At 32.9% G+C, this 22153-nt stretch overlaps 3 protein-coding genes across 5 annotated transcripts; all 3 read left to right on the top strand.

The window, feature by feature from the left end:
- Positions 1–1352: 1352 nt before the first annotated feature.
- Positions 1353–7199, top strand: LOC146903448 (aspartic proteinase-like). Of its 2 annotated transcripts, none has more exons than XM_085731608.1 (14): positions 1353–1524; positions 1956–2340; positions 2623–2683; positions 3076–3170; positions 3277–3389; positions 3604–3772; positions 3862–3901; positions 4014–4078; positions 4982–5095; positions 5226–5290; positions 5413–5569; positions 5648–5767; positions 6508–6596; positions 6913–7199. In XM_085731608.1, the coding sequence occupies exons 2-14, from the start codon at positions 1966–1968 to the stop codon at positions 6995–6997; spliced, it is 1548 nt and encodes a 515-aa protein (XP_085587734.1). In that variant the 5' UTR covers positions 1353–1524; positions 1956–1965; the 3' UTR covers positions 6998–7199. The 2 variants fall into 2 exon arrangements, with proteins under 2 accessions (XP_085587734.1, XP_085587735.1); XM_085731609.1 differs by having other exon boundaries at positions 1461–1617.
- A 6959-nt stretch (positions 7200–14158) lies between these two features.
- LOC146903447 (S-type anion channel SLAH4-like) lies at positions 14159–15588 on the top strand. Of its 2 annotated transcripts, none has more exons than XM_085735019.1 (2): positions 14159–15047; positions 15195–15588. In XM_085735019.1, the coding sequence occupies exons 1-2, from the start codon at positions 14228–14230 to the stop codon at positions 15293–15295; spliced, it is 921 nt and encodes a 306-aa protein (XP_085591145.1). In that variant the 5' UTR covers positions 14159–14227; the 3' UTR covers positions 15296–15588. The 2 variants fall into 2 exon arrangements, with proteins under 2 accessions (XP_085591145.1, XP_085591144.1); XM_085735018.1 differs by having other exon boundaries at positions 14159–15109.
- A 2658-nt stretch (positions 15589–18246) lies between these two features.
- Positions 18247–18681, top strand: LOC146903446 (uncharacterized). The gene has a single exon (XM_085737241.1). The coding sequence runs from the start codon at positions 18247–18249 to the stop codon at positions 18679–18681; it is 435 nt and encodes a 144-aa protein (XP_085593367.1).
- The last annotated feature ends 3472 nt before the right edge of the window (positions 18682–22153 follow it).

Raw genomic sequence — 22153 nt, 5'->3', positions numbered from 1 at the left:
TATTGAGAAGATGAACTTTTCAATAAACGGTGTTTAATTATGGTCTTCAAGGCTCTAGTTTGGTCATGCTTATCCGTTGTCACGCCGATTTACGATTTTTATCTCATATTGGAGGTTCATGTGAATTTGAGGTGTAATTAACTGTAAAGTGTAAAAATAATTATGTGAGTTGAATTAAGTTATGTACGTGATTTCATTATGCGTAAATAAAAAAACAGGAAAAATCATAGAGAAAGACAAAGGGTCTGTTTGGTAACACCCAAAAAAGAGCTTATAGCTTATAGTTGATAGTTTATAAGCTCGTCTGACAAAAAAAACTGTTTGGTAATGCTTTTTTACAACGAGCTTATAGCTTTTTTCAGGAGCTTATAAGCTATTTTCAGAAGCTACTTCAAGTAGCGTTTGAGCTTATAGCCTATAGCGTCTCACTTTTAATTGCAGTTTTACCCTTATTAGTTTAATTAAAATCCACTTTTACCCTTAATAATAATAATAATATTACTTATATAATTTAAAACAAAATGAGGCTATATTACCTTAACGTACAACATCGAGTGGACACTTCAAATTAATATACGATTTTTTTATAGCAATTTCTTTTACTAAAAAAAATGTTATCGTTGTATATATATACAACTTGTCCCTTCAATATATATGCATCTTTGTTTTTTTTTCCTTTAGCATTTTTTTTTATCTTATGGGTATATTATTTTGTATTTTGATTTAAAATAAAACTTTACACTTTAATTTTTTATAAAGTATAAAAACTGAAATGAAAAATAATTCAAAATAAAATTTTAGGAAAAAAAGAAACTAATTTAATAATATATAAATACTTAAATTACCAATTTTTTTAAAAAACAAGAATTTTTCAAATATCTAAAATACTATTGGTTAATATAGATTTTATTATGAATCAGGAATGTCCTTTTATGTCATTTTATATTTATCGGCTAGTTGAACCGCTAATTTTACCAAACACTTTAATTAGCTTATCAGCTATAAGTCATCAGCTATCAGCTATCAGCCAGCCTATTCACTGTTTTTACCAAAGAGCCAAAGGAAGATGAAGATAAAGCTAAGGGTATTTTCGTCTAACCGAAAAGAAAAATCACCGTTTATAATTAAAGTGAAAAGTTTATGAGCGCAGCAATAATCCATATCCATTTATATTAAAGATCGATCATACGGTTGTAACGAATCCATAAGAAAAAGCGTGATTCAATGGAGCGTGTGGGGTCATCATTTTATTTTAGATAAACGGCATGGATTGAAAGAAAGAAAGCACCGCCTCAAAAGAAAACAAAGAAAGAAAAGGGTTTGCGTTGCGTTGCGTTGCGTTGCGTTGCGTTGTTGTTAGGCTCTCAGTCAAAGAAAGGAATAACAGCTGGGGTAGGGACCTTACTGAAGGGAAGGTGTGAGTGTTAGTTACTTAAGAGTGTGTATTTCCCTTCTTCTGAATTTTTGATCGATCGTATCATCTCTCTTCTCTTCTCTTCTTGGAATATATCTTTTCCTTTATTGGTAACCTTCTCCATTCCCATTCTTCTTCTTCTATATTTTTTATCCTTCCTAATTAATCAATAACTTCGTATTACTAGACTCGCTTTCACAAAGGTTTTCTACATGCATTCGTAGATCATTTTTTTATTTATCGTTGGATCATGGAATGGAATTCATCTCTATCTATTTTACTCATATTCAATGGATTCTATTTTTTGCTTCTAAACGTTTCTATTCTCCATTGTCTATAAATCAAATTTCCAATGTTTTGTTCGCATTGGTTTCGTTGAACATTAGAGATTGTGGTTTAAATTATCTTTGCCAAACACACAATCAAATTTGTTATATATGTCATGCATTTTCAATTGTCACGTACCCTTTATTATTTTAATATTATTAATATTATTGTTATTATATAAAATTGAATTGAATTGATTAATTTGGATGAACAGGTTGGTTAACATGGGGAACAAACTGCATGGGATAGTGCTCTGTTTGTTGGTGTCAGCAGCACTTTTGATTTCTGCAGTATCCTCAGCAGCGTCCAGTGATGGATTGCGAAGGATTGCACTCAAAAAGATTAAATTGGACCGTAACAACAAGCTTGCTGCTCCTGCTGCTGCTGCTGGAGGAAGGAGAACCAAAGATACCGACTCATTGCAATCTTCCATTAGAAAGTATAATGCTCAAGAAACTGATATTGTTGCGTTAAAGAATTACTTGGATGCTCAATACTATGCTGAAATATCCATTGGTACCTCTCCTCAGAAGTTCACTGTCATTTTCGACACTGGCAGCTCTAATTTGTGGGTTCCGTCCTCTAAATGTACCTTCTCGGTAAGCTTTCATTTCATATGCTCCTCTATTCTATTGTGACTTACTTACTATGAAGTACGCACACAGACACAAACACAATATTGACACCACACCAGGATTAATTTCAGAAAATAAATAAATTTACTGAATGTAATCTTAGTGTCAGAAAACTGACATGTGTTTTACCCCGCCCACACATTCTATCATAAGTGTCAATGTTTTAGAGCTTATGGATGTGTGTATCATATTTTCTTCGTCATTTCTATTATTTATTTATTCACTTCACTTTACATTTTGGTGCAGGTTGCATGCTACTTCCATGCCAAATACAGGTCCACCAAATCAACTACTTATAGGAAAAATGGTTTGTCTCTCTCATTTTATGAATTGCAAAACCGATTCTCTGATGTATTTGTGTTACTCTTTTTGTTTCTCAGGGTAGTTTCAAGTCTAAATTTGTTGTGTTCTGTGGCGTTTGAATAGAAAGAAGCATGTATTCCTTTCCCAAAAATTGAAACAGGGTGAAGTCATCAAATGCTTTTACAATTAGTTTGGAATTATACCATTCAACCTTTGGTTATTGGCAATTCCTAGTTTTTGACTTATTGTAATTTGTTTTGGCATATCTCTATTTATATAAACCCGTGTTTGTTCTTATGTTCTTCTATTTTCGGTTCACTTGATATTTTGCATCTGTCGGGAATGCTGTCTTTGTTTATAGTATAAGATTTTTCTTGGCTTCTTGCTGTTAACTAGGGACTGCTGCTGCAATTCAATATGGTACTGGAGCAATTTCTGGTTTCTTTAGCTATGATAATGTCAAAGTGGGTGACATAGTTGTAAAGAACCAGGTAATGCTGATCATTGGTGTCTTTTATGTCAATAAAGGAAGGTGCAACTTTGTATCTTTCATGGAATGTTCGGTTATTAATCCACATAGCACCTTTTTACTATCAGGAGTTTATTGAAGCAACTAAGGAGCCCGGTGTTACCTTTTTGGTGGCCAAGTTTGATGGTATATTGGGACTTGGATTTCAAGAGATATCAGTTGGAAATGCTGTTCCAGTGTGGTATGTTTACTTTTAATTTTTGGTTCATCATTTTGTTACGGTTTTATTGAATGACTGCCTTGCAAATGCTTGGTAAGGTTCATTGTAGACTCACTCAGTGGATGTGACCCTTCCTTAGACCTGTTCAGAGTGGGAGCCTTACAACTCCAAGCTTCCCTTTTTTGTTTTAAGTTTATTGAATCCCCGTGTCATTATCAGATTTTACGTGTCACAGGTATAATATGGTTGAACAAGGTCTTATCCAGGAACCAGTATTTTCATTTTGGCTCAGCCGTAAACCAGAGGAAGAGGAAGGGGGGGAGATTGTTTTCGGTGGTGTTGATCCTGCTCACTACAAGGGAAATCACACTTATGTGCCTGTGACAAGAAAAGGATATTGGCAGGTTAATCAATAATCAGTAAATACAATTTTTTTCCATACTTGTATTGATCTTTTTTATCCTTTTTCTCTGCATTTTTTTTTTCTTTTCAGTTTGATATGGGAGATGTAACTATTGATGGTAAATCCACTGGTATGTGTAGATTACTGTAAGAAGAAATACCAATTTATTTTCCTAGCAGAGATTTTATAAATTGGTCTTAGCTTTAGTTTCATTGTTTTGATGTGCTTTTATTGTCATTCAGGATATTGCGCTGATGGCTGTTCGGCAATTGCTGACTCGGGGACATCTTTGTTGGCAGGTCCAACGGTATGAATAAATGTCTGTAGACATAGATTGAGATATAGCTTTTTCTTTTATCGACTGTGGAGTATGAAAGATTGTTAGATTTGCCAATGATAGAAATTGCAAACCAATCGTCACCTGGGATAGTGATTACTTCTTCCTTTCTATTTCTTTTCAACCTGTTTTCAGTTTTAACATTTATACTATAACTATAATATGCTGCACAATATTGTCTCGTTGATGAGACAATGTCACATATTTGGGGCCTTTTTGTTTGGATGAGAAGAGAAAGTGAAAGGAAAGAAAGTAAAAGGAAAGATTGGTAAAGGAATGAAAGTGGAGAGAAGATGAATAGAAAGTGAGATGATTATTTTAGTTGTTTGGTTGAATAGAAAGTGAGAGGAAAGAAAGGTTTAATTGACTAAAAATGACTTAACTACCCTTATGTTAAATATAAGTATCTAATAACAAATCTAGGACGTATTATTTATACTTGTAATGTATATGTTTATTATAATATAAGAAAAATATAATATTATATTGAAAGAGAAAAAAAATTGAAAACGTAACTTTTGTAAAAAAATATAAAAAAGTGAAAACGTAATGTCACACAAGAAGCAAAGCATGGGTGCTTATGACATTTCATCACAAACAGTGCTTTCTGTCCATAACCGAGCGGAAAGGTTTTTGACTATGGGTCCCGCAGAAACCATTCTTTCCTTCCTCTTTCACACAACATCCAAACCGTGGAAGCCCGTATTCCAAGAAACTTTCTATTCTCTAAACTATCCATCCACTCTCTTTCACCGGAAACAAACACTGAGATTGAAAACTTTTATTGTATGGTTTAAATTTCCATCTGAAAAAAGGTCTTGACTAATGCTTTTGACTAGCTTGTTTCTATGACCATGTGGTTTATTATTGTAGACTGTAATTACCATGATAAATCATGCAATTGGAGCATCAGGAGTTGTAAGCAAAGAGTGCAAGACCATTGTTGCAGAGTATGGACAAACAATATTGAACTTACTTTTAGCTGAAGTGAGTACCATTTGTAATTTGTTCAGGCATATCTTGGTTGATTAGATTGTTACCTATGGTCATGAGTGGTATGTTAGAAGAAAGGTTCTTTTAGAATGGATTTTCTTATGCTTTTCCTTTACTCCTTTAGGCACAACCAAAGAAGATCTGTTCCGAAATTGGATTATGCACTTTCGATGGCACTCGGGGTGTTGAGTAAGGGCCAATTATATTTTTATATCCTTTAAATCTTTGGTCATCAAATTCAAATATTATCATGCTTTTGTACAATTTCAATGTGATTAACATTTTACCCGTCTTCCAATTTTTCCACTTAGTTTGGCTATCGAGAGTGTAGTGGACGGGAATGAAAGGAAATCATCTAGTGGTCTTCATGGTGCTTCTTGTTCTGCTTGTGAGATGGCAGTTGTTTGGATGCAGAACCAGCTGAGGCAGAATAAGACCCAAGATCAGATGCTAACCTATATCAATAATGTGAGTTAGTTGTCTTAGTCCTGCTATTGGAGTTTCCTGTTTCATCTCTTGATTCTCAGCTTCATGATGATGTTGCAGCTTTGTGATAAAATGCCTAGCCCAATGGGAGAATCATCTGTTGACTGTGAGAATATCTCTTCGTTGCCTGTAATTTCCTTCACAATTGGTGGGAGAACTTTCGACCTTGCCCCAGAGGAGGTATGACGTCCCCATATCTGATTGATTGCTTTTGCAATGACTAGTCACCGATTATTTATGCAATGAAAATAAGATAAGTTCATGCGAGCCGATAAAAATTATAATTCTGGAGATTGGAGAACTAGGTATTTTTGGAACAAGACTTGAAGAAAAAGCTAATTACCAGTAGCTGAAAAAGGCTTTCTAGTGTCTGCAAATTAATCATATAAGGATATAACTACTCCCAAAGACACCCTGGGCTAGAACCTCATATTCCTTTAGGTGCCTATTCATAGAGTAATTGTTAAGTTATTTAAGTGGTTAAAATCAGATTTGTATTTGGTTAAATGTGATTATTTGAGCCTGTCTTTCCTATTGGTTAAATGTGCTTGAAAAGTGGAAGAAGCATAGTGCGACCACATGTGTGCGAACTCTATGATTTTCAGGCGCTATAAACCACATCTGAAAAGCATAGGGACACAGATTAAATCAAACATAGCATGGATCCAAACATGATTACGGTTCTATAAACCACATCTAAAAATCAGAAGGACACAGATCAAATCAAATATGGCATGTTTCTAAAACAGTTTGAACTAGACTGTTTTTCAAATTTTTCTCGTTGGAATAATATTATGCAATAGCAATGTACAATTTGCAGTTGTATACTTTTACGTATCAATTTTGTCCTGTTTCATGCTCTCTATGGCCAATTTACTATCAACTCAATCCTCATTCAGTTTTCTGTTTTATTTATCCAGTACATACTCAAGGTGGGCGAAGGTCCTGCGGCTCAGTGCATTAGCGGCTTTGTTGCTATAGATGTTCCTCCTCCACGTGGTCCTATCTGGTACATCAAATATGTTTCATTACTTTGAGGCATTTACCTGCATAATTGAGAGTAGATACATGACACCTTTTCATGTTCCTTAAATAGAACACTTCATTTTTACCCATAATTCTTTTTCTTAAACATTCAAATTTTTTCGCTGAAATATATTTTTTTATTAGGGAAACATAGAAATGAACAGAATATAGGGACAAGTGATAAATCCACACATCATGTCGCTTGCCTCTATTTCACTCTTCGTTGTACTTGGATTGTGATGCGTCTGAATTCTGATTTGATTCTCATTTATAAGCTAATTGCATCTACCTAAATGCAGGATCCTCGGAGATATCTTCATGGGCCGTTACCACACAGTCTTTGATTTTGGAAAATCAAGAGTCGGATTTGCTGAAGCAGCTTAGAAAATGCTCTTGTCTGATAGACCACTCTTATTTGCCATCTATCTGTGTATGCTGGCAATCATAATATACCCTAAACTATGTATATATACTAATTAAGTGTTTGTCCCTCTCACTTGTTACGACTATGGCCATATTGGATCCACAGATTAGGTATGCATGCGATTTTAGTATAAAAAAGGTATATCTTGTTCAGCAAGATGCATATACGGTGTTAGTATGGTGTTGCCAAGTAACAAATAAGGACTTATCTAAAATATTATGAAAATGGAACTTATTATTTACTATGTAGACCGGTAAAACCCTTCAAAGAAAAGAAAATTGCTGTTGACACATTATATAAGGCTGGGACACACATGTAAAATACGATTTTGCCCCCTCGGCAGTTATCTGCTGAAGAATTTAAAATCTGGCTGCAGTTAACTGCCGAGGAAAACCTGGGTAGTTAACTGCCGAGGGAAAACAATATTAGAAAAACCTCGGTAGTTAACTACCGAGGAAAACAGACCCTTCTCTTTTCTTCTTCTTCATCCACTTCAATCCCTTTTTTTTTTTTTGTTTTTTTCTTCAATACTTCTAACGTAGAACACTTCCCAATTATCCAGAATCCAACTAGCAGTAAATTTGAGTATATTTCTTCAATCAAAGGCATAGAAATCATCAACAATTAATTTTAGCAATGAATTTTATCCCAATTAGAGTAATTTTCTTCAATTTTCCCAATTAGAGTAATTTTCTTCAATACACCAGTAAATTTTCTTCATGGAAAATTCAATTGAAGGCATAGAAATCATTGCTAAACATAAAAAACTCAACCTATGGAATCATCATAACCTCCAAAACTCAACCTAGGAATCATCATAACCTCCAAAACTCTTCAAATAATAATTTATTTATTTTTTTCAGAAAAAGAGTCATAACCCAGTTGGAGGAAGGGAAGAAGGATGATGAAACTTGAAAAAAGAAAGGATCTTGAGATGATTTTGTTGAAAGAATGAACCTTGGTTTTGAATTTGAAAGAAAGGAAAAACAGAGAAGAAAGGAAAGAATGAACCCATGCTTTTGTTCAGAAAAATACCACTGTCTTCATAATATTGTTTTCCCTCGGCAGTTAACTACCGAGGTTTTCCTCGGCAGTTAACTGCAGCCGGATTTTAAATTCCTCGGCAGTTAACTGCCGAGGGGGCAAAATCGTATTTTACATGTGTGTCCCAGCCTTATGTAATGTGTCAACAGCAATTTTCCAAAGAAAAGGTAGACCAGTAAAAAAAATCTATACGTTTAATTTTTATTTTTTTTTGGAGATTGTTTTTAAAATTTGTGTTTATTTTAATCGCTAAAAATGAGATAATAGATTATCGAAATGAACAATTGTGTGAAATAGATTATCTAAATTAACAATTGTGTGAACCCTAGTCAGCAGTTCATTTTCCGTTAGTTACAATGGTTAATTGTATTTTTGGTAGATACACAACATGACAATAGCCACTTGAAAATTCACACAATAAGAGATTCTAGTTTGAACCAGACACAACATGGTATATTTTTTTTACCGAACATTTTACATTTTTTATTAGTAAGGTAAAAATGAAAATATATTTTAAAAAATAAAGTATAATGTATTTTCACCAAATAAATCGGAACGAAGTAAATATTGATATAACAAATCATTGTCATCATTTACCATTAAAAAATATCGCATCCTAAATATAAGATTCTCTTAGTTATTTTTTCTTACCCATTTTTCATAAGACCATTCAAAATTTCAACAACATAAATATTTCCTAACTAACATGCATAACTGTAATTATGTTGCATTTTTCTTTTGCAACTTGAAAATAACATCAATTTTTAATAAATTTAATGCATGAACTAACTATCTTATTTTTTTTTAATTTACTAAGGATCGTATATTTAGGATAGCTGCAATATGAAATTGAAATTTAATAATTGCAATTGGTAAATTGATTGTGTCTTGTTGCTACATGTGGTTCTTAAAAACGACAGACATGACAAGTGGAAAATATGGAATGCATCTGTGGAGTGGAGCATTCAACTTGTGTTTCCTTTTTACCATACCAGGTGTCTTCAACTTTGTTTTACGAGTAAGTTCGGGAGAAAATGGATGCTTTGTAAGGGCACCTTGTCTGTCACATTTTGATCGGGTAAATTAATTAGTGTCAAGTTCCCTCTTTTGGAAAAAAAAAAAAAAGTGTAAAGTTGTGAATAATATACACCATCCGGTCACTAACATAAGCAAAAATTTATATTTTAGGTTCATTCATTTAATGATGTATGTGGTCTATAATAAAGACCATGTGCATCATTAAATAAATGAATTTAAAATGTAGATTTTTGCTTATATTAGTGACCCGGAGAGTGCACATTTCATGGTGTGTTACATTACTTTAACTTCGCTCTCAAAAATAAGTGAGAGTTACTTACCCCCACCCACCCACCCCCATTTCTTTTCTAAAACCGGATATTGTTAGGATGCATCGCTTTGGACAGACAAAATTCATCATGTTTTATCTCGTCTCAACGGTGCATTTGGACGAAATTGGAGTTTTAGAAAAATTATTTGATAGATGGAAAAGAAATTACTAAAATTTGGTATTTCTTCTTTTATATATCAATATAGATGTTGTTAGGATTTTCTACTTTTAGACATTTGAAGTTTAAGTTAACCGATGAGAACCAACTTGACTGACGGAATCATATTTAAAGGACTAAAATGTAAAGATTAGTAGTTATGGAACCAAATTAACCAAAAGATTTTTTTTTTTTGTGGTGGTTGGAGTTTGAACCCCAAACCTTGCATATATTATATACCTTGTATTTACCAACTGAGGCAAAAGTGTTCATTTATTATTATTATTATTATTTTTAAATAGTCAAGTGATGAGAATTGAGTGTTCGAACATGCGCCTCATACATCAAATATCCCTACGATTTTCAATTGACCTCTGCTTACAACAAAATGGCTCAATTCAATTTTATTAGGTAACTAAAAGTAGTTTATGAGTTTATTTTTTAATTGAAATAATGCAAAAGGTTTAATTGGTTGTTATCGTTATTCTCCCATGCATGTCTTTGACATGAGAAATCAGAATGGTTCAGTCAAGTCAATCCTCGAGTAACCCCATAGAGAGTTTAGGCAATTTATTTTATTTTAGAGACCAAATATTATTATTTTTTTTGTACAATTGACCAAATAGAGAAATTCTTGCATGGTCTCTTACCTAACAAATCATCTTTAGTTACAACCAATAAAAATAGGACACGTAATAAAAAAATTGAAACAAGTTGATTCTCTCTCCTATTATTTATGAAAACCATCTTCAAAATCGTCTGGCCACTACACACACAGAGAAACAATTATTTCAATTTTCATTTATTTATTTATTTTTAATTTAGAAATAATGATATGTCATGTTTTAGTTGGTTGTGACTAAAGATGATTTGTTAGGTAAGAGATCATACAAGAATTTCTCGACCAAATATTTCTGTTTCTGATTGAATCAAATAAAAACAATATATATGCTTTGATACGCCAAAAACAGCCTCTCCACCAAATTTATAATCTGTTTCATCTTGCAAGGTCAACTTTTTATTAAGCGTCACTTCGGTGAATGAAAGGATAAGATTTTCTCTAATGCTTGTTTATTTGATGATTGGAATAATATAATTAAGTGGAATCCACGACAAATTAAAATCTCCTTATTAACTTTATTAAAAAAAGAAATCTCCTTATTAAGTTAGGAAAAGCATATAAGATCTTATCATTGTTCTACCAGTGCATGTTAAAATGGAAAAAGATATACAATAGTGGCTATTGCTTTTGCTCTTATGCTATTGCAACTAATTGTTGGGTCCATCTAGTTATACATTTTATTGTATATAAATTATCCAGGTACTTATCACTGTTCAGTTATCCCTAGCAAATTGTCATTAATTAGTTGGGTATCCATCTAATTATACATTTTATTGTATATAAATTATCCACTTGAGAATTAATACACGTCACAAACCATTCAAGCAGTTCACAATCACTAAAATGAGAGGTTCTAATCTGCTCCATTTATACATCACCACCCATTAAGATGATATATCAAGCAAATTCATAGTTTTTGTCTAATTGAATATTTATTTTGCAAGCAATATTAGAGAAGAATATATAACCGAGGCAGCTTATCAGCCCCCATTCTGCCGCATGCTCTCTCTAGAGTAGTCATCACATCACATATTATTAGTTACATTGCTTTTAAATTGATAATTACTTCCAAACCCAGATAAAGGGATTATGGTTTAAGTGACCCCCTTACATCACAAATAAAGCTAATAACAATAACAATAGTAATGATGATAAACTTGCTTTAGTACCCTTAAAAAAAATTGCTTTAGTGAAAAACATTATGATAAAATTGCTCATACATAAGTACCTGGAGTGTACGTAAAAGTGCCTGCATGGTTTGGAATACGCGTACATGTAGAGTTGTTCTTATGTTGAAAGCCTTTGTCACAATTATGGTTCGGCATATATGTTTTGTTAATGTGGTCGGTTTAAATGGCGGTACACGTTTATGTGAATGAACCTAGTTTAAGGAGAGCATACATAGATGAATTAATGGACTCATATTTGAAGGAGAAATTGTTGATGTTAAATGTAAGTTATGACATTGAATGGAAAATTTAAAGTTAAGAACATACAAGTAAGATGACACAAATACTTTTTTTTAGATGACACAAATACTAATTTAGGTAAAGACGTGCGACCAAATTATTTTTCTTGTGACTTTGCTCTTAATCCAATGTGATGCCCGAATTTCAAAATAAAATGCTATTTGAAAAATGAACATACAACTTGATAGGCAAGTCCCCCCACCAAAAGAAAAAAACTATCAGGACAATTTAAATGGGTTGATAGACAAGCTTATAGCGTATTATGCTTATAAATTTGTTTAATGTCTAGTGTTTTCAGGGCTAAATAAGTTTTTATTCTATATAAATAGATCAAACTTTGTTTTTAAACTCTACATAAATTTCTTTTAAATTTTAGTCTCTCTTAATTTTCTACTATCAATTTTAGTCCCTTCTCTTGAACAAAAGTTCACGTGGCATGTTAAATGACTTTTTTTTTATGACATATCGTTAATAAGGCCTTAAAATATCATTAACTTAATAACTTACGTATTTAATCTTTAATTTAACAACTTGATGTTTAATTATTTGACAAGAAAACTTGATGTTTAATTATAGATACATTGTAAAAAATTAAAGATTAAATAGTTAAATTATTAAATTAATATTATTTTAAGATCTTATTAATGAGACATTAAAAAAAGTCACCTTAAACCTGCCATGTGGACTTTCATTAAAAAATATGGTTAAATATGTTTTTGGTCCTTATAAAATTAGGACTTTCTAAGTTTAGTCCTTACTTAATTTTAATAGGTTTTCTAGTCCCTATAAAAAACTTTTGCACTCAGTTTTAGTCCCTAGCAAATTCAAATTTGTTTAATTATACTTAAACTCTCAAGTTTTTGAACAATTGATTGCACGTGTGTTAAGAACATTACAAAAAGTTCATCCACAAAAAATTATCTCAAAATTTGATTTCTACATCCAAATTTTTGTTACTTTTAACTTTAACTTTTTTTGGTTTAAAAAATTTGATATTTAATTCATTTCATGTTAAAAAAAATCTGAATTTTAGTAAATGAACCTTTCATAATGTTATAAACTTGTATAAAAAAAATAATTCAAAAATTTAAGATTTTAAGGATAATTAAACAAACTTTGTTTTAGCAGTGACTAAAAATTGCATGTAAATATTTTTTGTAAGGAGTAAAAATGCTATTAAAATTAAGTAAGGACTAAACTTGCAAGCTTCCAATTTTATAGGGACCAAAAACATATTTAACCCTAAAAAATAAGAACTAAAATTGATAACAAAAAAAATTTAAAGAAAATTTTGTAGGGATTAACATGATATAAGATATATTTATAGGGCCTAAATACTTATTTAACTTATTTTTAATACAAAATGATAGCATTTTTGTAGAGTTTACTTAGTGATGCGTATTTGAAGTTAAAGTTTTACTTTTATCTCACTAACGAAATCATTTAAAAACGGGAATAAATTTTTTATAATAAAAAAAATCAATTTTTGGTATGATGCATTTTTTAAATGTTAAAAGTGATAACTGATTGTAACAAAAAAAAAAGTGATAACTGATTACTGACCCCAGAGAATTGAATGTTAAAATAGTTGAGCTAGCAAGCATGATATGTACTTTTCTTTATAACTACTCACTACGCCAAAAACAATTCTTGTGGACTACCTAGTTTTGTCAGCAAGGACCTAAATAAAACATTTATCAATCAATAATCAAACACATCTTATATTTGGTTTGGAAGTATAACTTTTGCGTCTATTTTGGTTTCAATATTATCTACAGCATATTCCTCTCAATTTAGTTCAGCCATTCAAAAATGAATTTAAGATGTAACTCTTCATTGCGTTTCTTATCCTAAGTAGAGGAAGGGAACAGGAGGCATATAATGACAGCTCTTAGTATTAAAATGCTCCGGTGGGTAGTGCATGCAAAGGAATTTTCTGTTAAATTACTAACCGTACACTTTATATTTTCCACATGTCCCGACAAATCCATACAAAGGAGAAGGAAAAAGTTAACAGTTGTAAGGTTATATGCACCATCGATAAATTAATTTAAAGTCCACCATAGAAAAATTTAAAAGTAAATATACCTTAGTTTACTCACATTTTACTTTTGAGGAATGGTTTTCCTATTTTAAAATCAAAATCAATGTCTCTTGTTTAAAGAGGTTTCATTTAGTACTACGAACCGAAATCGTCAATTTTTTTATTTAAAAAAATTAAAATATTTTCATGTGCAATTGCGAAGACTAATTCTCGTGCGTAGTTATAAAGACTAATAGTCTTTCAAAGTAATTGAGATCCATTTAAAGGATTAATCTCTTTTAACATATATTTTTCATATACACGGATCAGAAATCAAACTTTTCAGAAAAATGGTTAAAGGACTCAAATAATATATCTACTATATTTGCAACACCAGGTTAATGAAATCCTCTACTTAAGTTGCACTATATATATAGTTGCTCAATTGGGTAGGGACGAAACGAGAAGCAAACACCAATCCATATAAATCAAGTCCGAATCACTCCTATTTTTAACTATAGAATAGAATGGGTGAGGTTGCAATGAAGCCAACAATTGACATAATTGTGTGTGCTTCCACGAACAATACTACTAGTGCTAAAAACATTGATAATTCCCACCCAATCACCAAGCCATCACATTCAGAGTCACAACCATTCTTAACTAAGATCCATGCAGGCTACTTTTTCATTTGTGTTTCCTTTGGTGCTCAAGCTTTGCTATGGAAGAGTTTAAGTGAACATAACAATGAATCACAAACTCTTTGGCATGGATTTAATTTCATGCCTTCTGTTGCTTATCTATTACTTTGGTGTCTTGCAGTACTCATTGCAGCCACCTTATCCTTTCTTTATATGCTCAAGTGCATCTTGCACTTTAATGCAGTGAAGGATGAATTTGCACATCATATTGGAGTTAACTACATGTATACTCCTTGGATTTCATATCTTCTCATGCTTCAAGCATCACCGCCTTGGATTGTTTCGAGAACTTGTTACTACGAGTTTCTTTGTCTAGCATTTTCTTTTGTAATATTTCTGCTTGATGTAAAACTTTTTGGACAATGGTTCACTACTGAAAAGAGGTTTCTGTCAGTAGTAGCAAACCCTGTCAACCTGGTTTCTGTTATAGGGAACTTGGTGGCTGCTCAAGTTATGACAGAAATCGGTTGGAACGAGATTGCAATTTCAATGTATTCATTAGGAATGGTACATTATTTGATTCTATTTGTGACGCTGTATCAGCGTCTAACAAGTAGTAATCAGTTTCCTGTAGTGCTAAGACCAGCTTATTTCTTGTTTTTTGCTGCACCAAGTATGGCAAGTCTAGCTTGGAAATCCATCTCAGGTGCTTTTCTCGTCTCATCAAAGATGCTGTTCTTTCTCTCTTTGTTCCTTTTTATTTCTCAGGTAGGTCCAAAATTACCCTATATATATTTAGTTGCTTATTTTGATCATCCATTTCATTGTAATGATCAAGGCTTATATAATGCAGGCTTGCAGGCCAGCACTGTTCAAGAAAACTATGAAAAGGCTAAACGTTACATGGTGGATTTACTCATTCCCTTTAACATTCCTTGGCTTAGCTTGTGCTGAATATGCTCATGAGGTGAAAAGTAGCATGGCCTCTGCATTAATGCTGGTTATATGTATTGTGTCTGTGCTGGTTTTTGTCTTTTTGATGCTAACCACTGTGCTCAAAGTTGAGAAGTTGCTGCATAAAAAAGCTCCTAGTAAATGAATTATGATGTCTTTAATCCAAAAACTGGATAGTTATATAATGAAATGGATGCAGAGCTGGCCTAATTCCTTTCTTTCCATTGGAAGGAAGCAAATGAAAGTAGACCAACTTGTCTGAATATACTTTACCCTTTACTCTTCTTTCCAAATTGTCTTCATGAAGCATGTATGATTTGGATAAAAAGGACTATTGGAAAATTATAAATATATAGTAGTATCAAACAAACAAAGACAAGCAAAAGTGTATAAGCACATTGATTGAGTATAATTGGTTCGGAAAATCCAACAAGGAAAACACACACTTTAATGGTTTTTGCAACTTGTCGAACCTATATCAAACTTTAAAAACAATTTATTCTAAAAAAGAAAAATAATAGAATAATTTATAAGTATGATAATGAGGAGGTTGGAATAATGCCTTGGGATAACTACTATTCTGTCAATTGTCTTCTTAAAGTCGAATTAAAAATGTAACTAACCACTCAACCTTCATCCAACAATTGAGATCTACGAAAGCTAGAATTGCACCTTCAGAGAATCCAAATCCATGTCTAGCTACAAGTATGTCAAAGCTCAATGTGTACAATTGCGCCTAAGAGATGCACGAAGTGTAAACTTGAACAGTTGATTGAAAATCGAGAAATTACACGGCTAAATCACTCACAAAATTGAAACAGTTTTGTGAAGATCACACGAGTCGTGACTACTTCCACGTACGTATTTTGAATATTTTTTAGTGAAATAGACATGTGAGCCATCCGATTTCAATTGAATTGTTCCGATACTGCAGCCCACCCATTTCAAAAATGGTAAACATATTAACAAAATCGTTAGTCTCAAAATAAATAAAGCTCGAAAGGAATGGTCAAGAATGGATGTGGAACATTGAAAAGCAACAAGAATAAATTCTCCCAAGATAAACAACCCTAACCACTCTTTCTAGGTACTTTGTGGAATCTTAACTTGTGAAGCAGAAAAAGGAAAAGTTGCCTACTTAGCTATAGACTAAGAACAAACATAAATTGACACTAAATTTGTACCTCTATTTGACAGGACCAAATTAATTGAAACTGAACTCAAAATTGAAATCTGTTTTAGGAAGTTTAAAAGGCTGAGTGCGCTATGTGTTTGTTACTTTGTTATCATGACATATCTTATACTCCATCTACGAAAGTACATACTATTTCGGACTGGGTCAAGTCCCAATCTATTTAGGAATCATGGCCTAATCAAAGGAGCTACACCGTGTTTAGAAGGAGGATCATACACTAAGGGCCAAAGTAATATGTACTCCATCCTTTTTTAAATATAAGCAAAATTGACTTTTTAGACAAGTTTTGGGGGGAAAATATGATATTTAGTAAATATGAGGTCCAATGTTGACCGACGACACTTACAATTTCAGGACTCCATTGGACTCGGTTTAGTGACAATATCATTCATTCAATTGTTTTTTGATAATTTTGATTGTCCAACATAAAGAAAACATCGTAAACATCGTAATACTAATAATCAGAAAAAAGATGAAAGTGAAAACCTGAAATAGATGATGGGATTGTGGGAGGTAACGAACAAAGGTTGAAGAAGAATATTCATTCATTGTGTGAGAAAAATAAATCTAAGGTGTCACCGTTGTTTCTTGAAGAAGAAGTCAGTGAGTGCAGTATTGGAAAAGGAGATGTGGTGTGGATAGAAATGAACAACCCTCTTCTTTCTTTCTTGGGCCCTATTTGGCCCACTTTGGCTCCTAGTTTTCTTTCAAAAAAGAGTATTACTTTTCCCACCCAATGTCTTTCCTCGCGCGCCCTATTTTTTTTTCTTCAATTTTGCCCCTGCTCCCGATTACGTTTTTCGGATTACATTGTTAGAATTTTGCAGATGTATCCGGAGTTTAAATTCCGGAATAATGTTTTACCAGAAGTAAAAATAAAATAAAATGCGAATAAAAATAATAAACAGAAATAAAAAGACATAAGCATAAAAAGAAATCATTTTATTAATATATGAACAATACATTACAATAATTTTCAAGCTTTCAAGCTTTTTAAGCTTATTACATCCTAAAACTATTTCTAATCCTATCCTATTACATAAGCTATACTAGTGGCTCCAGCTCTAACTCCAGCCACTGATGGAGAGGAAAGAGGGTGGGAGGAAAGGAGATGGCGGGGAAGAAGAAATGCTGTTGGTGGGGAGACAGAGGGGGCACAGGTGCCTCTAGGGAACAACAGACCATGATGGTCAACATGACACCGAGGCAAACCAACCTCAGATTCAGACTGACCCCTACCCTATTGACCGATCATATGACCCCTGATGGATTTCCAAAGAGACCTCTTTCTATGAAAGGCCAACGACGGAAACTCATCGTTGTAGAAGAGGAGAAGAAGAGAAAGAAGAATGTGTGACTTGCATTGAGAAAATGAAGCCTATTTATAGGGGAGGGAAAGTAAAAAAAACGTGTAAAAACACGTTTTTACACGTTGACCACCGCCCAAAACGTTTGAAAAACGTTTTCTTTGTGGTGCAGACCACCGGCCAAAAGCTTCTGGTGCAATCCGGAATGCACATACATTCTGGATTATATATTCCGGAAAAGACGATATTGGGGTGAATCAAAGGAGAACTTCGGCCTTTGTGTATGGTGAGGGTTGGTTCGGATTTTAGAACCCGGATTGATTCGGCATTGGATTCTTCTATGTGGCCCACATTGCACCGACAATTTTTGTGGTCCACAGCGCCCAAATACCTCTATAAATAGGGGTCCCTGATTTCATTACAAGTAAACTACACCAGAAAAAAAAATCATGGAATTCCCTGGCTATGATCCAAACACCAAGCTAGCGGCAGTCTACTACAACGGTGGAACACCACCCCATCTGTTTAGGATTCGCGACGATGTCACCCTCTCCGGGCTGAAGGATGAGCTGGATCAAATCAATCGTCAACTCAACCACAAAGACATGAGGACGGTGGTCGGTGTTGAATATCGATGTCCATTGTCCGACTCAGCAGGATCTCTACGCTTCAGCCGGATGAAACTCACAAACGACGGCGACGTGAGAACCATGTTCTCTGTCTTTGGTCAGCACAACGCTAGAGGACCGATCGAGTTGGACGCTTCATTGGTTAGATCTACTGAACAAATTCTGAAAAGTTTACACCGGCCCAAGAACTACGAAGAGATCAGGGCTCTGCTGGAGGGACCAGAGGAGGAAGAAGTTAGTTTAGATGATTCGTGATAATGTGTTATGTTTTAATTAATCGCATGTTTTATGTTGTTTTAATTGCATGTTAGTTATGTGTTGTTGAATTAAGTTGTTGCATTATGTTTTAATTGCGTGTTTTATTGCGTGTTAGTTATCTGTTGTTGAATTTAATTGCGTGTTTTATTATGTTTTAATTTACGGCAAAGATGTTCATTTAATCGATAAAATAACCAAATATATGCTTTTCGGATTACTAAATCCGGAAATACAAAGGGCGTAAGTGTATTCCGGAAAACGAAATCCGGAATGCCTCAGCATAGGATTCTTTTGTATGGACCACATTGCACTAAGAGTTTATGTGGTCCACAACATCCAAGGACCTCTATAAATACACCCTCTCCGGTTTTGATCTTCAATACCAGCAAAACACACAAACACACCAAAGCAAACCATGCAAATTTTTGTCATCAAGCTGAGGATCTTTCTCATGCTGTTTTAAATATATAGATCTCTATATAACGGCATGATGAAGATCCTCAGCATGCTGTCAAAAATATATAGATAGTCCTTGATGCCTCCTTGATAGATAGATAACTCAAAAATATCAAGAGGTTTCTATGAGTTAGATCTTGCTGCCTGCCAGATGAATATGTCATTTGGCAAGGCAGCAGGATCTAACTCAAAGAAATCCTCTTGAAAACACCTTGCCTTTCTTCATTGTGTTGCAAATCTAACTCCAAAGAAGAGGTTCTTATGAACTCGATAATGTCGGCTTGCCGATCGTAGCATGTCAGTTGGCAGGCTGGCAGGATCGAGTTCAAAAGCTCCTCTTCGAACCACCTTCCCAAAAGATTCATCATTTATGTTATTCTGGTGCAGTTTGGACTATATAATCCGGAAATACTTCATGCATTCCGAATTATACAATCTGGAACCACTCAATAACAATTTGGCCGGTGACGTTTCACCAAAGGATTGGCCGGTTAGTGGAGTTTTAAAGCGTTTTTCGGACGGTCTTGAATGAAAAACACGTTTTCTTTGACTTCCAAATGACCTAGGACTTGTTTTAGGCTATAAAAAGGCTTGGATCTTCAACATTTTTCTTCATTCTTCTTCACCTCCTTTCTTACATTTTCTTCAAAAAATTTAAGTTTTTTAGGTAGCTTTTAGGAGTGTTTGTGGTGTCATGGTCATTGTTGACCGCTCATACGACCCCTGCAATTGCATTGCAGCTTATGCGGGGGTCGTATAACGGTCAACAGAGACCCTTGACATCAAAGAAAGACACAAAATATTCATATCGTATTTGTCCGAATTTTATATTCCGGAAACACTAACAATCTGGTTCGGAATATGTAATCCGGACCATGGGTATTTTTGAAATTTTTGCAGGGCGCGCGAGAAGGCAGTAGGGTGGGAAAAGTAAATCTCTTCAAAAAAAAACATAAAACAAAAAACAAAAGGTCAAGCTAGTCCATAACACGTTTTTTTTTTAATTTTTTTTTTAAATTATCTACTAAAATGGCTCAAATAAGTGTTGCATCAATAAAATGACACATCTTAATCCCTCTGTTGTGATTTCTCAATAATATGTCTCATATCGGTCTTTGCTCATCCTAAATGATCTATAGTATTTGAATTCCATAGACGGCTCAAATTCTCAAATCATTTACAGTGTGTTTGGTGTAGAAGAGAAGTTGTGAAGAGAGAAATAGGTAAGAGAGAGTTTGAAAAGAGAGAAAGAGGTGAGAAATAGGGTAGATTTGATGTATTATTTGGTACAAGAGAAGAAAGAGAGAAATAGAGGAGAAAGAAGTGTGTTTAATTTTTGAAAAGACCAAAATATCCTTATATTAAAAAAAACTAATACAATTATTATCTTAGTAAGTTAATTTCATATATAATTTTTTTATGAGGATCTCATATATAAATTAATGTAGTTTTTTATTCTAATTTAATTAAAAAATTAAATTGATTATTTTTACAAAGGAATTAGATTACTTTTTAATTAATTTTTAAAAATATTTTAACATAGTCGGTTAATTAAATCAATTCATTACACTAGTTTTATTTAAAAAAAAATATGACTAGATTATCACACTATTTAATTTTACTAGTGTTATCGTTGTTATTTAGTTATAAAAAAAATAGTGTTATTCAGTCTTTAAACAAAAAATAAGATGCCTATGTTACTCATATAATGTAAGCAAGGGTATAATTGAGAAATGCCCAAGATACCAACAACCCCTCCCGTTTCTTCACATCCATGAAGAGAAAGAATATTGATGTGGGGCCCACAAGTTTTTAATCGTTCTCCCCTATTTCTTTGCTCACCAAACAGCTTTGATGGGACACTTCTCTCCTATCTCTCTCTCTCTTCAACTTCTCTCTTCTCATCTTCTCCTCAACCAAACAGCCCCTTAGTGCATCCATAAAAATTGCGGACTTTATTTTGCCAAAATCCCTTATACCAAGTACACCCTCCAGTCACTGTTATAAACAAAAATCAACATTTTAGATTTATTTATTAAATCATGCATGTGGACATGTGGTCTATGATAAAGACAATGTACATCATTAATTGAATAAATCTAAAATTTAAATTTTTTTATAATAATGACGGGAGGGTATAGCGTGTAAAGTTGTTTTAAAACATGGTAGAAAAAGTCTTCGTGAGCTTAGCTTAATTGGTATGGACAATGCATAAAATATGCAAGGTCAGGGGTTCCAATCCCGGACACCAAAAAAACATGGTAGAAAAAATGATAGATTTCGTTACAAATATTTGTCCTGTATCTAATAGTCTGATTTAAATTTAGCAACCTAAACTTGATGATGAATAACATAAAAATGACATCTTTATAAAACATGGAGAGGATATATGATATTTGACGGTGAATTCAAAGAAGTTATAAAATACTACAAAATTAAGCACAATTGGCAAACTATTAAGATTTATTTTGCAGGTTGCATTATCTCTATACTATTACTTGTATATTTGTATTTATAGTTTTGATCATCTTTATTACATTATCCTCTCTTTTAAAATGAGTGTTACTTTAGCAAAATTAATTCTTTTTTAAATGAATGTCATTTTCAGTTTTCAATACAGTATTAATTTTTTCTTTACAATTGTACATTCCAATTAATATTAAGTACACTACTTCTAAAACATTAGTTTTACTTTAGTGGAAAACAATCGATAGTTAATAAAGATAATTTGGTAAAATAACATGGGTTAAATATGTTTTTAGTCCCTATAAATATGTTAACTTTTCGTTTTAGTCCCTCTAAAATTTTCCTTCGACTTTTAGTCCTTATAAAATTTTCAATCACTACTTTTGGTCCCTATTTTTAATTTAGTTTTTGTATTTTTTTTAATGAAATTGTGTGCAGAAATGTGTAAAGTATTCTAAAAAAAATTTGTAAAAAAATTAGAATTTTTTAACAAAACACAAATTAAATATGAATTTTTAATCGTAAAAAAAATATAAAAATTCATGTT

The sequence above is a fragment of the Medicago sativa genome, chromosome 8 (assembly GCF_051527215.1).
Source record: "Medicago sativa cultivar Bolivia chromosome 8, Bolivia_mono, whole genome shotgun sequence".
NCBI classification, from domain to species: Eukaryota; Viridiplantae; Streptophyta; class Magnoliopsida; order Fabales; family Fabaceae; genus Medicago; species Medicago sativa.
The sequence above is the reverse complement of the archived record's forward strand: the minus strand, read 5'-3'. Positions and strand labels throughout refer to the sequence as shown.